Source organism: Tachysurus fulvidraco, chromosome 11, assembly GCF_022655615.1.
Source record: "Tachysurus fulvidraco isolate hzauxx_2018 chromosome 11, HZAU_PFXX_2.0, whole genome shotgun sequence".
Lineage (NCBI taxonomy): Eukaryota > Metazoa > Chordata > Actinopteri > Siluriformes > Bagridae > Tachysurus > Tachysurus fulvidraco.
The window spans coordinates 8,949,556-8,967,309 of NC_062528.1; the positions used below are offsets into that span (position 1 = coordinate 8,949,556).

The 17,754-nt window shown below is 39.8% G+C and overlaps 1 protein-coding gene and 2 long non-coding RNA genes across 3 annotated transcripts; 2 read left to right on the top strand and 1 right to left on the bottom strand.

The window, feature by feature from the left end:
* Positions 1-675: 675 nt before the first annotated feature.
* On the bottom strand, positions 676-6,983 carry LOC113660450 (alpha-2-macroglobulin-like protein 1). Its single transcript, XM_047820910.1, is given in 19 exon segments — positions 676-832; positions 918-1,023; positions 1,178-1,246; positions 1,385-1,466; positions 1,645-1,730; positions 1,732-1,770; positions 1,934-2,149; positions 2,251-2,441; positions 2,735-2,897; positions 3,083-3,122; positions 3,208-3,283; positions 3,375-3,551; positions 4,727-4,810; positions 4,923-4,974; positions 5,060-5,181; positions 5,982-6,108; positions 6,194-6,419; positions 6,614-6,728; positions 6,914-6,983. Coding segments are annotated over 19 exon segments (2,079 nt in total). The 5' UTR covers positions 6,981-6,983; the 3' UTR covers positions 676-791.
* A 7,081-nt stretch (positions 6,984-14,064) lies between these two features.
* LOC125145949 lies at positions 14,065-14,699 on the top strand. The gene is made up of 3 exons (XR_007144437.1): positions 14,065-14,198; positions 14,299-14,372; positions 14,572-14,699. It is a non-coding gene; the product is annotated as an uncharacterized LOC125145949 (long non-coding RNA).
* Positions 14,700-15,960: 1,261 nt separating this feature from the next.
* On the top strand, positions 15,961-17,510 carry LOC113660499. Its single transcript, XR_003444818.2, has 4 exons — positions 15,961-16,016; positions 16,918-17,005; positions 17,134-17,359; positions 17,444-17,510. It is a non-coding gene; the product is annotated as an uncharacterized LOC113660499 (long non-coding RNA).
* The last annotated feature ends 244 nt before the right edge of the window (positions 17,511-17,754 follow it).

Consider the following 17,754-nt stretch of genomic DNA (forward strand, 5'->3'; position numbering starts at 1 on the left):
AAAAATACACATATACAACAAACAGGGGAGAAAGTGCCAGTTCAAGTATTTCATGAAGAAGTCTCCAGATTCAGCTGTCCAGACCCCTAGGGGAAGTTTTTTCCACCACCTAGGGGAGGCTCTTGAAATAATGGGCTATAATAAGCTCTAAAAAATTTGTAACTGCCATCATCTCTTCTGCTCAACACTCCTATGTATGAAGATCTGTTCTGTGTCTTTCTTTTTTATAGCAAAAGCAAAGCAAAGATAAAACAATGCGATGAGTTTAAGTTAATCTTCTGTCAATGGTGTACTTTCAATGTAATTGAAGGGTTTCTACATAACCCACAATCTTTTTTTAACCCATAACTCTTATATTTTTTACCCTTTCTAAGGCTTCGAAATTTCATGCTAATATCACTATCAACCCAGAATCTTGCAGATCACTAACTAGCTGAGCAGGCTCTAAGGTAACTCAGCACTACAGCATCATATAGATTCACATAACTATTAAGATCTGATAGGGGTAAAAGAAACTATGGATCCAACCACCAGCTTTACACCAGAGCTCTGCTAAACACAAAAATATTTCAATGTAATTTAATGGGGTCTTCTAAAAATGATATCTCACAAGATTTTTGTCAAAATGCCTGTACAATCACACTGTGAAGATTTTCAACACAACAGCAACATATAAAGAGTTTAAAGGGTATTCTTTATTTCAATAACAAAAATTCTTAATGAGAAAGAAAGACCATCATACAGCAGATAGGCAAAGGATTTTTCTGCATCTTCTGTCCCAATATAAAACCCTACACACAGGGAGAAGTGTACTCTATCTCAGACTTGTCACCTGGAGGAAATAGGTTTAAAATCAGTTAATGACAAAAACAGAGTTTCAGTAACTGCTTAAATAATGCAATCCTAGAAAATCTTACTTGTTTGGTAATAATCGTAAACTTTGATAACCGCTGGCTTGAGATTCTTGACAGGAAGCACCTGCTTAGTGTGTAGCTCATAGTTTATAGGAATATTATTTTGTAGCTGTTGGAGACAAAGCAGACATCATATTGTAAACACACTAAATCATATATGTTTATGTGTGTAATAAATCATACAAACATATTTCTTGGGCAGGACATACTGCACAGTTGTAATATAGGTAATGATAAGTATTGTATAAATGTTATCCTCTTACCTCTTTGATATACATGATAATATGGTCATCTTTAGAATCAACCCGTTCAACCAAAAGTTCTTTTTTCATCTACAAAAAACAAAATTAATAATAATTCTAATGTTACCATATCATTACACAGGCATTTGCATGTCTGTTTATCTAGACATATATATATTATGTATATATGTATATTACAGAAATCTAAGCAACGTTCCTACTCCTTACTTCAGCAGGATCTGCTGAGAACCCTGATAACAGTTTTATGTCCACTATGATCATGTTAGTGCTGTTTAGTGCTCCATTATATCTGAAAAAACAAAAGTCATTAACTTCAGTAGTATCCACAATAAAGTGTCATGAGAGAATAATATATTATATATATGAAATATTTTACAGCAATCGACTGTTTGCTTATACCATGAAGGCATCAATTACCAGTTCTTTTCTTTCTTTGTGACAAAGATTTATTACACATTTATTCTTACTCAACAATGAACTTCAGGGACAAAGTGTGTCCAAATGATTTTGTGCAGTTTCCCTCAGTCTTTGCTGTAATGCTCAGTGTACTTTCAGATTTCAGTAGGTGTGGGGACATTGTAGAAAAGTGATGTCTGCAAGCAGAGATTTAATTTAATAAACTAAAAGCAATCAATGGAAAACATATTTTAAATAGACTTTAAAAGGTTTTGTTCGTGAACCTCTGGGCAGTCAGTGCTTATACAATCACTTTATAAAAAAATGGGTTGTAAGACAGGAAGCATCAGATGTACTGACCTGCACTGATACACAGGTGGAGCCCTTCACATCAATGCTGTATTTACAATGAACATCCTGCAATGATCTTTCTTGGTACATTAACTTGTTGTTCTGATTCACATCAAAGTTGTGACTGTGTCCAGCTGCAGACTTTACAGTTACTGTGCTAGAGCCTTCTGAGCTGAACACTTTAGTGGAGTACAGAGCCAGAGCTTGGAGAGCCACGACTGTGTCCTGATTAAAAACAGTCCTTTAAATAATGCTATAAAATGTATACATCGATTCATCACAACTGCAGAACAAACAAAAGGGAACAATGCAGTTTAATCGGTTACCTGGGTGGATGAAAAGCCTCCATAGGGATTTTGTTGCTTCACAAGCCAGCTGACTATCCTATTAGCATAACCCAATTCAGCAGCAGTGGGTTGACCTGTAGTGAGAACAACTAGGAGCACGTAGGAACTGATTTCCACTGACAATGAGCTGGAATCATCTAATGCTGACTGAGACCAGTGAAGACAACCATCTAAAATAAAAGAATTTCAAATCCATAAGCAAGCATTTAGAAAGCAACTTTTACTGTCATAAAACCCTGTGGCTCTTGCATGGCTCAGTTATGTCATAGATTCTGTTTGTCCGTCCTAAAGGCTTAGAATGTGGCATAGTTTAGTCCATATACTGTATGCTCCTTCATACATAGTTTGCAATAACATTTTTCTATTTCTAATAACTACATTCAGTAATTTTACTTGCAGAAATGTAGTTTGTTTTATTTGTTACAAATATTAGTGTTACAAATTCTTCCAATTAATTCTGTACCTCCTGTAATGGCAACGTCATCCAACTCTTTTAGTAGCCGTTCCCGAGTTTCATTCTCTCCTGCCAGACTGAAAGTGTAGGCCAACAGTGCAGTGGTGTAGGTGTTTGTCAGGTTACCAATAGTAGACTTGAGGCACAATAATCCATTTTTTACAACAGGATTCTACAATAAAAAAGTGCATAAATCATTATCAGCAGAACCTATCAATTAAGAGGCTGGTACAAATATTCAATTTAAACACATTTAAATTAAATACACAAATTAACTTTATTAAATATGTATTCCCCTGGCTGAATTTATGAATGTGAATGAGATTTAGATTAGATTCATTTTATTGTGAATGTAACAAAAATGTGAGATGTGAATAGTATCATGCTCTTACCTGGACTGTATTCCCCAATTCATAATCATTCAAATTCATAATAACTAATGCACACTAGGTAAGTGATGGTATGGTTTAAGAAAATCTTACCACGTGTTCCCTAATCCCCTGCCAAATGTGCTATATGCCCCATTTATATGTTTATAGTTAAGTTGCCTCTGGTATCCTGTGTAAAATTTAATGATTTTAACTCTAGTGCAGAAGTCTGTATAGAATTAATAGTAATGACTGTAACAAGTCAAAGAAAGCTCACTTACCACTCTTAAGGAAACCATTAGCCTTCTCACGGATATCTGTGGTGAGCTGCTCAGTGTTCTCTAGATACTGAAGAATGTAGATATTTGGGGCGAGAAGAGCAATGTTTTGTTCTCCACAGCCATATGGCATCCTTAGTAGGCCATCCAGATTTTTTAATGCACGGCCAAGTATGTCTCCTACAAAAGAACAGAATAATTTATCTGTTTAGCTAAAAAGATGTTTGACAAAACATATAGTTGTTTTGAATGTATAGAAGCTCCATTGCACTTCTTATTTAAACTAGAAATGTATAGTTTTGAGTTCAGTGCCCAATAGAGAGGCTGGCCTTGCACTTCCTTATACTGAAAAAAAAAAGTCACTAGAACACAGACAAAGTATGATAAACAACATTTAAGGTTAGATTAGATTAGGGTTGTAAACTAGGGTTCATGGATATCCTCACATTGGCCTTGATTTTCATAGAAAATAATTATAGCTCAGATTGTCAGAAATTATATAGGACTGAAACTGTAAAAGAGCAACATATTGAATAATTATGATGAAATTTAATATCCAATCAGTATTTTGTGTATTTTCTATTGAATATATCTGTAACCCATGTAGCACGAGTTCCCTGTGACAGCGCCAGACCAAGGACCCAGGACAATGCTGTTCCAACACTTCTGGTAAATAAATGTATACAAATTTATGTAGCATTTATGTCAATTTCATCGCAAAGCAATGTGTGCTCAGCAAGCACATTTCCTTTATAATACAGTGATGCCTCGAGATACGAGTTTAATTCGTTCCGTGACCTGAATAAGACGTTCGTGACGTGAATAAGATCTGCCTGTCGTTTTAATAAAAACCTGTCCGGTCGGCATATCGGATGCGGTGTAGTCGCACAAGTTACATTTTTTAACGGATCCAACGCTCAAAACGGATCTGAAAATTACGGATCTGCAGATGGTCGGCACCTCACGCAGCGCCTTTGCGACTCTAATTAGGAAATGAATGACCTCCGTTTTATCGGTCTTTGTTTGTCGTGTGCAGCAGAAAGGCGGCGTTAACCGAGTGAGACGTGGGAAGCCGAGACGTGGGAAACAGAGCACACGTGGTTGTTGGGGATCTTTGTTTTGGTGACGGTGGCTCGGATGCTCGTATCTCAAAAAATTGCTCGTATCTCACGGCAAAAATTTGGTCGTATCTCAAAAAATTCATATCTCGAGGCATCACTGTACTTTGTTGGAGGTCTTATTGAAGCATGTTGTGTTTGTTTGTATTCTTTAGCATAAGTGGGTGTTAAGACAAATTCTTTTTTTATCCTGTTGTATTTATTACTTTTTTCTTTCCTTAATGTTTCATGTCTTACCAAGCACTGAAACAGAAGCTTGTGCTGATCCTGCTATTATGTCCTCAGGAAGAATCAGTTCCAGCTCTTCTGAAACACTGTTGCCTGTTTATAAGATGAAAGTCAACTCCATCAATATTGAGCAGTAAAACCTTGTATGCATCATTTGTAAACCAACCAAATGAAATTCAACTGAAAACATATTTGCAAGTCTAACCTTGTGGGCATAATAACCAACTCTGGCTCTTTGTTTTCTCAGTTCCTTCAGCCTGAAGGGAAATAATATTATTAGATCATAACCTAACAAGGAAAGGTTTACAGATTTAAAGTTACGCTTTTTTACAAGACACTGACCTTTGCAATGAGTCTTCGTGTAACTGTGTCAATACGGCCTCTCTCTGGAACACTCACTATCTCATTATCACACACAGTCTGAGATTGTTCTGCCTCTGCACTCACTGTCACATTCAAGACTCCTGTATAATAAGAGGTGAAACAAATATGGCAATTATAATTAAAGAAAAGTCCATTGAAGCAAATATGTGTTTATGTAATATTTATAATATATAATTAGGTAAGGAAAAAAACAAAAACCGAGTAAAAGTCACAAGGATGAGATATTTTTATGTCCATTGGGCTACAAATGTCCTTAAGTCTCCAACATAAATAATCTGCATTGGACCTCAGGTCTACAGATTCAAAAACTATGCTGTGTGACACCATATGTTATGTTTTGTGTTATATTTTCATTGGTATCTCTTTTTACATGTTATTTCTGTTTCTATTTTAGGCACATTATGAAGATATACTCCGAATTAAAAAATGCATTTTGTTTATACAATACATTTTTTACTCATCTTTTAGAAGCTTCATGAAATTTTATCAATTTTAACCATTTTGAAGTTTGCATTTTAACCATTAAAAAGTTGCACACATTTCTATAAATCTATAAATCTTTATTTATATTATATATTGTAGATGATCGTCCTTCGTGACTATTTGGACAACTTGTAGATTCATACTTTGTAGAGCTTTAAATCTTTGCTTCATCAAACCAGTGACTGTGCAGACATATAGCTCATGAATGTATAGTGTAACAACTAAGAATTCCTCAAAATTTTGCCACTACCTACAAATATGCACTAATTTATCAACATCATATAATTATAATAACGTAAGCCAACTAAAGCTAAGAATAGGCCTGTATACACTCAAACAAGGCTGGCACTGGCAAAAGAAAATATAGAGCTCCATGATTATGAAATTGTTGACTGACCAAGCACAGAGGGAATCAGAGTCCATTTGAAGGTCTTTCTTCCATTTGCACACAGACAGGATGAATACTCGCCATCAGAAGATTTTTCAAGAGTGTAGTCTGAGGAAGGGGCTGGAGTCACTTTAACCTGTCAATGAGACCCAGGTGATTAGTTTACCGTGCATCTCAAACGTCACAATACTTGTAAAGATCTAATCTCAGAAATAAAGTACCATAATGCATTTGGAAAGATAATTGAAGACAGTGGCCTTCAGCTCAAAAACCTCTCCCCGTGTAATTGAGTAAGGCAACGAGAGCTCCAGGAAGAAGGGCTGAAACACTTTGAGCTGAACAGGAGGAGCGAGACCCAGACCTATAGAGGACACGCAGAAAGCCTCAGTCTCCCAAGTGGTGATGGTGTCAGGAACAGTGAGTGGAAGCTGTACAGATCCAGAGTCCCTGCGGAGAATCACTGTACTCAATTTCTATTATATATTGTCAAAAAGACAACTTGCATTGCAACAACCACTGTAGACATGCATTATCTAAGAAATAGGTACATTCACTTTCATTTTTGATATCTTGTATCTGTAATAGATTGAAATTCAAATAGTACATTGCAATCAAATTTGTAAATATGCTGATTCACTAACCCCACTTCAGACAATTCCCATATCCAAGTTTCTGGGAAGATTTTGTGAACTGTCTCAATGGGTTCAAAATTTAGTGATGCAAATTCAAAATGGAAGCCAACAACACCAGAACCACCTTTTACCGTGTAGTCCACTGAAAATGAGCAAAGACATAAATAATTAGTATGTAGTAACCTTTTGATCTTTGAGACTAATTAATACAGAATAAGAGCTATCCACATAAATCTAGTATATTAGTAGTACAAATTATTTATTGTATTATGCATTATAATGTAATATACATAATATGAGAAGGCATACTATAATATGCATATGATGTGCCATCATATTCATCTTGTAAGTCGTCATATTGCATGTCGTTGTACATCAAACATTCAGGGTGTCTAACAACCAAATTTGTTGCCATCTTCAGCCCCGCTCCCTGTAAGATGATAAGATGACACAAAAAATCAGTGTAGTGAATTATAAAAATGACTTAATAAACCAAATAGTTTCAAATTGTAAGAACTCAGTGCAGTGCATTATTATTTATTAAACCCTATTTATTTGAAGCTATCCTGTATCTGGGTCTGTCTTCCTCCTCCCGGTGTGACAGAATGATTCCGCCCAAACTCGGACCCAGCAGGATAGCTTCCAGCCTGGACCGGCTTATTAGGAGCATATTTTTTTCTCCTCCTCCTGGTCTGTTCTTCCAGTCTTCTTGATTTCCAGTCTTCCTGTCTTCCTGGATTTTTTTATTTTTTTTCGGTGACATCAATCCGCATTTTATTCGGTGTGGGATGCTGCTATACTGTCAGGACTCAGCCCGGACTTTTGCCCATGGCTTCTGTTTATGTTCTGTGTCATGTGTCTGCCCTGCCTTTGTTTAGTTCTCCCCATCTCTGCACACCTTTTCCCTATGTGTTCATTGTTTTGTCTATTTAACCGTGAAACATTGCCAATGGCAGCGAGGAATCATCAGTGTATCCTTGTCCTTTGTCCTGTTTAGTTTTCGTCTCTGTTCCTGTTCACTGTATATGTTGGCTTTGTAGAAGCCAACATTCTGATTTCTGTTCTAAGCTTATTATTATTATTATTATTATTATTATTATTATTATTATTATTATTATTATTATTATTATTCTTAGACAAAAATTTATTTAAAAAAATGCGCCTAGGGCATTCGAGCCACATGCACCAAATTCAGATATGTCATAGACCCTGGTCTGAAGTATGTTGCTTCTATTTTTCTAAGCAATCGGAATTCCGGCATTCCCGGTACGGAAGCTCAAAGTGGCCTTTTTTCCCATAGACTTCCATTATACATTTTTGAGGTTTATAACTCGGCAAGTTTTCGAGCGATTTACACCGAACTCGGACAGTTCGGTTTTCCCGTAGTCGACGGTCGAACATCCCATAGACTTGAATGGGGAATTCCGAAATTTCCTCTAAGCTCTCACACACACAATACATCCAACATTAAGAATTGCATGTACTGTTCTATGCAGTATAATAAGTAGAATCCCATAATGACTTCAGTATTGACATGAAATGTCCAAACCCTCAGTAGCCACTTTTTGCCAAAAGTATTGGCACCTCACCGGATATTCTGGTGACGTCACACGACACCACGTGACGTCACGTGTAGCCCCGCCCCCAAAACAGGCGAAATCAAAAATTTGCACAACATGGACATGTGACATATCAAAACACTCAGCACAATGAGGGGAACTGCCCCACGGGTATTCTGGTCACATCACGTGACGTCACGTGTAGCCACGCCCCCAAAACAAGCGAAATCACAAATTTGCACAAAATGGACATGTGACATATCAAAACACTCAGGACATTGAGGGGAACTGCCCCACGGGTATTCTGGTTACGTCACGTGACGTCACGTGACGTCACATGTATCCCCGCCCCAAAAACAAGCAAAATTAAAAAATTTGCACAACATGGACATGTGACATATCAAAACACTCAGCACAATGAGGGGAACTGCCCCACGGGTATTCTGGTCACGTCACGTGACGTTAAGTGAGGTCACGTGTAGCCCCACCCCCAAAACAATCGAAATCAAAAATTTGCACAACATGGACATGTGACATATCAAAACACTCAGCCCAATGAGGGGAACTGCCCCACGGGTATTATGGTCACGTCACGTGACGTCACGTGAGGTCACGTGCAGCCCCGCCCCAAAACAAGCGAAATCAAAAATTTGCACAACATGGACATGTGACATATCAAAACACTCAGCACAATGAGGGGAACTGTCCCACGGGTATTATATTTACGTCACGTGACGTCACGTGATGTCACGTGTAGCCCCGCCCCCAAAACAAGCGAAATCAAAAATTTGCACAACATGGACATGTGACATATCAAAACACTCAGCACAATGAGGGGAACTGTCCCACGGGTATTCTGGTCACGTCACGTGACGTCACGTGTCGCCCCGACCCCAAAACAAGCTAAATTAAAAATTTGCACAACATGGACATGTGACATATCAAAACACTCAGCACAATAAGGGGAACTGCCCCACGGGTATTCTGGTCACGTCACATGACTACACGTGTAGCCCCGACCCCTTAAAGTAGCGAAATAAAAAAATTGCACAACATGGACATGTGACATATCAAAACACTCAGCACAATGAAGGGAACTGCCCCACGGGTATTCGGATCACGTCACATGCTCATTGCTGATCACCTCCAAATGTATTGGTACCCTAGCGGTCCAGTAGCTTTCACAATCTTTCTGTCCACTCGCCTCCAAAATGAACCGGCCTTTTGCGAATACTTGCACCGTCAAAGCCAACATCAAATTTGTCGCGACGAACTTTACAAATCTAGTTGTACATGATGTTTGGAAAAAACATATTTATAAAGACATTGCAAGATTTCTACTTTTACATTTCTGAGGTGAGGCTAATTAAATTATCTTTGTGTTATAGTGTAATGGGTCTGTCTGTGTTTTCCCCTTGTTTCTGTCTGCCGTCTCTCCCTGGTATTAATTGTTTTGCTCCGCCCACTCATTGCTCACCATGGACACTAATCACATTCCATCTCTTCCCCAGGTGTCTTGTCTTTGTCTCTAATCGTCTCTGCTTGGTTATTGGCTCCTGTCCACTATATCTACTCTGTCTGTTCACTTCCCTGGTGTTGGTCGTTGTAGGTGTTTGGTTCATGTTGTTCTCTGTTCCTGTTCCGTGTCCTGATCTGTTTTGCCTGCCTGTATGTTTGTTTCTTGTTTTTGTCCAGTAAAGTCCTATCTGCATTTGGATCCTCTCTTGCCTTTTGTTTCACCGTGTCACATCGTGACAGAACGACCAACCCCACATGGATCCAGCAGAAATCCTGTTTTGTCTACGTCAGGAGGACGCCCCAGTTGAGGAATACACAGAGGTATTCTTGGACCTGTGCAACGAGGTCAATTTTGACGAGAAGGCGCTCAAGGATATCTTTAAGTACGGACTAAGGGACATCCTGCAGTATCTGATGCCGTCCACTCGAGAGATAAAAACATTCTCAGAGTTCGTCAACTTGGCGTTGCTCCTGGACGGGTCCACGCTGAGCGTGAGCACTGTAGAGACGGAAGCCGGCCGTAAGTATTTTTTGGGGGGGGGGCAGCAAGCATCGGGGTCCGTGGGCCACAGAGTGGAATCAGCCACGGACGCCCGAATGCTCCACAGTTCCTCCGCCCAGACCAGTCCCGTGCACACCCGTGATTGAGCCAGTTCCCATGGCTACCGTACCGGCGAGCTCAGCTGAGGTCCGTGCTAACCGGCTGGTCTCCAAACTGGCGGATACCCCGATGAGGTCGGCTCGGGCGGCCGGCATCCCGAAACCGCCAGCTGGACCAGCCGGGTCGCCGGAACCAGCCGGGTCACCGGAACCGACCGGGTCGACGGAACCTGCAGGGTCGACGGAACCTGCCGAACCGACCGGGTCAACGGAACCGACCGGGTCGACGGAACCTGCAGGGTCGACGGAACCTGCCGAACCGACCGGGTCGACGGAACCAACCGGGTCAATGGAACCTGCCGAACCGACCGGGTCGATGGAACCTGCCAAACCGACCGGGTCGACAGAACCGACCGGGTCGACGGAACCTGCCGGGTCGACGGAACCTGCCGAACCGACCGGGTCGACGGAACCTGCCGAACCGACTGGGTCGACGGAACCGGCCGAGCTGACGGAACCAGCTGAATCGGCCGGGTCGACCGAAATGACTGAGTCAGAGAACGCGGTCGACATCATGACACCCAAACTACCTAAACTCTCTGCCTGGCCTGAACCTATGCATGTTTCTGTTTTCCTGTGTTTTGCTTTGCTGGACTTGCCAGCCCTTCTACCTCCTGTCCCTGTTCACAGGCCCAGAGCACCACCCTGGCTGCCAACTCCGTTCTGGTCTCTGGCTCCGCCTCCAGCACCACCCTGCTCCTCGGTCCCGCTCTGGTTTCTGGCTCTGCCTCCAGCACCACCCTGGTCTCTGGTCCTGCTCTGGCCTCTGGCTCCACCTCCAGCACCACCCTGGTCTCCGGTCCTGCTCTGGCCTCTGGCTCCACCTCCAGCACCACCCTGGTCTCCGGTCCTGCTCTGGTCTCTGGCTCCTCCACCGGCTCCGCCCTGGCCCCCTGTTCACCCAGCGCCGCCCTGGCCTCCTGTTCACCCAGCGCCGCCCTGGCCTCCTGTTCACCCGGCGCCGCCCTGGCCTCCTGTTCACCCGGCGCCGCCCTGGCCTCCTGCTCTGCCGGCGCCGCCCTGGCCTCCTGCTCTGCCGGCGCCGCCCTGGCCTCCTGCTCTGCCGGCTCCGCCCTGGCCTCCTGCTCTGCCGGCGCCGCCCTGGCCTCCTGCTCTGCCGGCGCCGCCCTGGCCTCCTGCTCTGCCGGCGCCGCCCTGGCCTCCTGCTCTGCCGGCGCCGCCCTGGCCTCCTGCTCTGCCGGCGCCTCCCTGGCCTCCGGCCCGGCCGGCGCCACCCCGGCCTCCTGCTCGGCGGGCGCCACCACTACACGAACCCGACCCGCCCTCCCACCCTGCTTGCGCCTTCGCTCCACCCGCCTGAACTGGGTTTTGTGGACTTGGGAGCGTCTGGAAGCCGCTCGTAGGGGGGGGGGGGGCGCTCTGTAATGGGTCTGTCTGTGTTTTCCCCTTGTTTCTGTCTGCCGTCTCTCCCTGGTATTAATTGTTTTGCTCCGCCCACTCATTGCTCACCATGGACACTAATCACATTCCATCTCTTCCCCAGGTGTCTTGTCTTTGTCTCTAATCGTCTCTGCTTGGTTATTGGCTCCTGTCCACTATATCTACTCTGTCTGTTCACTTCCCTGGTGTTGGTCGTTGTAGGTGTTTGGTTCATGTTGTTCTCTGTTCCTGTTCCGTGTCCTGATCTGTTTTGCCTGCCTGTATGTTTGTTTCTTGTTTTTGTCCAGTAAAGTCCTATCTGCATTTGGATCCTCTCTTGCCTTTTGTTTCACCGTGTCACATCGTGACATATAGCATATAATTGGAAAGAGTTTGGCCACAAACCGAACATTTTGGTGTCAGCATTAGTGTTTTTCTGTCAGCCAGTCTCTCCTTATTTTGAGCATTGTTCCTGTCTTATTCATACTGCCTGGTTTTATAGATAATTACTTTTTCTCACTTCACTTAAATACCAGAAGAAAATAAACATACTGCTCAGCTGAGATTATTAATCTACCATATAATACACTATTTTCTGAAACATCTCTTTCACTGAACACCCGAGCAGTGCTGCAGACTCTCAACGAGCCTTTTGCCCATTCATGTCATCAACACCCTTCTGTAGATTGGCTGAATAAATTGCCTGCAGAAATGACAATGTGAATTCATGTGCATAATGCTAAATTCAGAAAAGGGTCCAATTATTCACATGATTTTCCAGTCAAATGTAATATTATAAATAGAAAAAGATAGGGATGTAGAATTTAATGGGTGTAATAGATGATATTAATGGGTGTAGAAGATTGAACTTTAATGTATGATTCATTACATGCCATTCAGCTTCGCATGTGTACACAGACCTCTCCCTGTTTGTGTATCTAGGAAAGTTTACAATTTGTACATAGTGCAATAAGTTTCAAATATAGAGTAGTGTGCAAAAGTTTTGGACGCATTTTTTCTGAAACTTTTGCACAGAACGGTACGCAACTCACTTGTTAATATTATTCGATTTAATAAAGCAAGTAAACATAATACATTAATATGTCTTTAGCCAGGTTAAAGAAGAGAACGATGGCAGAGAATGATAAAAGTAAAAGTGCAAAACTTACAGACTAGAAATTGTAAAGAATTGCAAGGATATTTATGAATGTATGACTTTGTTTCATGTTAGGCTACGTGGTCAAATAAGTGTGCTTTTGTTATACTCTCTGAGAAACTATTCTTATTTGCATTTTATTAAAATAATGTTCCTGTGATTTAGTTATTTTCTAGTAATTTTTTTTTTTTTTTTTTTACATTGCTTTTCTTAGAATATATTTTTTGTCTTTAGATATTTCATGGTGACATTTCCATCAGTAATAGTGGCTGGCTCTGATGCCAAATTTTGTGTGAGTCTTATGAAGCCTAATGAGACTCTGCAAATGAACATTTTTCTGGTTCACAACAAACAAGACAGGACTCTTTTTCATGAGACAGTGGAAAAGGAAATTCATCACTGCTCTCATTTTGTGGTAAGAAATCCAGATGATTTTTTAAATTATTATTATTATTTTTTTTATTATTATTATTCATATTAATGCTTCTTGTGATTCCACATGGAACACGTCTTCACAGGCTCCAAATATTGAAGGCGAATCGGTGCAGGAGATTAAAGTAGAAGTCAAAGGAGAAAGTTTTATGACGACAGAGAAAAGGAAAGTGATGTTTAAATCTTACGTCACACTGGCATTTATTCAGACGGATAAACCCATCTACAATCCAGGACAAACAAGTAATTCATATCTGCAATACTTAATGTCACATAAACTGTTTTAATATTGGTTTATAGATATAGATTTATTTGTTGCTGATGCTGCAGCTCAAAACATTGCATTTCTCTAACATTTCTCTTCAACAGTGAATTTCAGAATTGTCACTATGGATTCTAATTTTATTCCCCTTGAACAAAAGGTGGGAGAAAATGTCTAAGTTTTTCTATGCACAGATCGATTTAGCACCTTTTGTCTAATATCTTGTTTCATAGTAATTTTCTAACAAATTAACCTAGAGTGTTAATGTACATGATAATATTAGAAATAGTCTTAGCAGGTTCTTAATCTGAACTGTGTACTGTCATATTCTCCTTTACAGTACAGCTCAGTAATTCTGGAAGTAAGTAAATGAAACTATCCGTATGTTTGAAACTATTGTTGCCTTTTAATGTTTGTACACATCAGTAGGTGACTCTTTATTTTCTCTCCTAAATATACAGGATAGTAAAAGTAACAGGATTAGTCAGTGGATGAATGTGTCCTCAACAGGTCTGATACTGGAGCTTTCTCATGAGCTAAATGCTGAGGCTCCAAATGGGTATTATTATTTATCTGCCAAAATTGGAAAAAGGGTGATTTCACACAACTTTAAGGTGAAAAAATATGGTAAGTTAGATCAATATCACATATTTTTTACTGTATTAACTAACATCAATTACTGTAACACAAATATGCATTAACTTTTAGTTTTTTTGTTTTTTTTAAGTTTGAGATTACAGTGAATACACCAAAAGAGCACAGTGTTGTAGAGGAAGAACTGAAGCTGGAGATTTGTGGAAAGTGAGTAAAACCACTAAATTTATAAAAAGACGGAAAATGTTTTTAATGTTTTCTTTACATTTAAAACATTTTGCATATTTTTAAAACAAAGTAATTTATGAACAATATAGCATTCACATCCAGTGAATATTCAGGACATGCCAAAGTAGCCCGAAAAAATCAGTGTCTACATCAATGTCAATGATTGTGCATTTTTAAGGTACACTTATGGACAGCCAGTACCTGGTGAAGCACTTGTGCAAGTGTGTCGTAAATTTAAGCGGACTTATATTTATCATCAGAATGCTTCAATGATTTCACCATGCCTGGTTGATTACAGTAAAGGTGCATAAGTAACACTGTATTAAAGAGCATTGTGTTTTTATCTCTATACTGATAAAGTTCTCACCTGGTATTTGTTTTTGTGTTTTCCAAATAGATGAGTCAGACTGGTTGTGTCTTTCATATACTGAATGTGTCAACTTTTATGAATTCTAAGTTTGAAGGGAATTTTTAAAACAATCTTAATGTTACTGTTACACTGACAGAGGAAGGAACAGGTGAGTCAGTAACAGATCTCAACAGAACAGAGATAAGGGAGACATTAAATGTACAGTACTAAACACTAATTGTTCATTTTAAACTTAACTCAAAGATAAGTTATAATACTTATAAATACTCTGGAAAATTTAAAACAATATTTAATAATAAGTTGTATATTGTCTATCTGTTTAGAAATTTCCATGGTAAAATCTGAAATCATATCACTCACATACCTAATTGGTAAAGTGGAACTTGTGGATTTCTTCCATTGATGAACTTAAATTTCTTTTTGACAATAATGAAGTTTTTACATTTTTTAAAATTTGGAACACCAATTCCTAACAAGGAAAACTGTAAACACATGGGTATAATAGTGTTGTGGCTTCTATGTTCTAGGGAGAAATATTTTCAATACTTTATTATAATACGATTGCAGATAAACAAACAAGCAAAAATGACACACAAGCATAATCGTGCAAAAGACGGCATATATTAGTTCTGTGAAACAAAGCAAAACCAAAGTTATTCACCTATCGAGAAGGAAAAAATCAACCTTGACATCCCATCGCAGGCCTTCCAGCTCCTTCAGTTCTCTCAGTGCTGGAAAGCTGATCCTATATTAATACGGGTCCTACTTCTTGCGTTATCGTAAGCCTTTTTTCGCTTTTCGTTTTTATCCGCCATGTCAATGTTTCAGTCGCTTTCTGCTAATGTCACACATGTGCACTGAACACTCTCTTCGCCGCATATTGACAAGACACGCCCCTTTCTGCTCATTGGCTACACGTTTGTTTTATTTGTCAGCCAACCTCAGTTTTCTGAAGCATTTCTCAAACATCATACACCCCACCTTTAAGCTTAAAAATTTGAGTCAAATAAACTTATTAGGATAAGTCTTGTGCCATTCATTAGTGTTTTTTACACAATTCCAAGTTTTCTAAAGGATATTGTATCACCTACATTTAAATACAAAATATGTAATGTTATTTTTTATGAAAGTATCTAGTTTAACATTTTTACACTATTTATGAGTTATTATCACGTGTTTTATCACGTGTATTATTATGTGTTTGGTGTACAAAGGAATAAAATATCATCACACGCTACGTCAGCAGCCTTGGGGTACATCCACACCCTTTTTTTTTCATATTACTTTTAGTGCAATTTGTCACTGATGAATTTAAAATAAATACATTACATTTTACATTATTATAATAAAACACATACTGTAGTAATATACATTATGTGTAGTGCTTTTACTAGTATAATATATCTGTAACTTATGTACAATTGTTAACTTTCAAGGGAACTCGACACTGCTTCATGCCTGACGCTATGGGAATGCTTTGAGGAAGTTGTGTCTGAAGTTCTGTGTGAAATCGTGTGTTGAGTTCCCTCAAAAGGGTTCCCTGAGTAGGGTTCCCTGTGTTGCTTTCCACACTCAAGGTGTCCATTCGTGCTTCCCTCAGACAAGTACTGTAGAAGCTAGTAATCTGATGAAGATGCCCTTATATGGTCTGGCTGGAAACATCACATGATATCTGAGCTGTTATATTGGTGTGATTTCACATGGAGATTTAGACACAACTTCCACAAAGAAGCCTTCCTATAGCATCAGCTATAACACAGTGTCTCGTGTACATGCATTACCTGGTGTAGTTCTTTTGTCATTTTAGCAGATTATACAACTGCTAATGACTGCTGACTACTGAAGGTTTTATTTGCCAATTTTTTAATTAAAATAAAAAACTAACACAGTATAGGAGACCACGACTAACCAATAACCTATATTTTATTTACAATCTAACAGAGTTGCATTTGTTGAGCATGTATGTCCAACATACAGTATGGTTTACAAGAGTAATTAAAACTAAGTGCCAAAAACAGGCATAGTACATGTCTACTGTACTTGATTGTCTTACAAGGTATATACATACTGGCACATTAGACACTCTTCAGCACAAAGAAGAATCCCAAAACTGGAAGTTCCATATATATTTATTTATGTTTATGCTTATGTCAGGGAAAGCTGGTCAACCAGGTAACCGAGACATTGCGACAGATCGCAAATTCTTCCCAGAAACATGGCTATGGCAGTAGTCTGAAGTGGGGTTAGTAAATATTGTTTCTTAGTGCATTTGATTTATTTATTTTTTTTTTTAATCAACAAATGACATGATAATTTCTATTGCATCAATGGGCATGTTTCTTCAGTGCTTCTGTACATAAAAGTGTTGAGGGAGTCTGGATCAGTACAGCTTCCTGTCACTGTTCCTGATACCATCACCACCTGGGAGACCGAGGCTTTCTGCGTGTCCTCTAAAGGTCTTGGTCTCGCTCCTCCTGTTCAGCTCACTGTGTTTCAGCCCTTCTTCCTGGAGCTCTCGTTGCCTTACTCCATTATACGTGGAGAGGTTTTTGAGCTCAAGGCCATTGTCTTCAATTATCTTTCCAAATGCATTATGGTACTGTAAGACCAAGAGTTTATCATTACAGGTATTATGTTAATTAATTTCACAGCAAATTAATCACCTGTGCCTCATTGTCAGGTTAAAGTGACTCCGGTCCCTTCCTCAGACTACACTCTGGAACCATGTACTGATGGCGACAATTCATCCTGCCTGTGTGCAAATGGAAAAAAGACCTTCAAATGGACTTTAGTTCCCTCTGTTCTTTGTTATTTATAAAAAAAATTCAGTTTTTAAAGAGCTCTGTGTTTGTGCCAGTGAAAACCTAGTTCATTGTTTACACACATGTATTACTAATTTTGGTTGAGTGAATGCCCATTTTCTGGTGGAGTGTGGGGGGTATACTGAATATGTATAATGCAATGCAGCCTGCTGAGACCCATTCTTAGGAT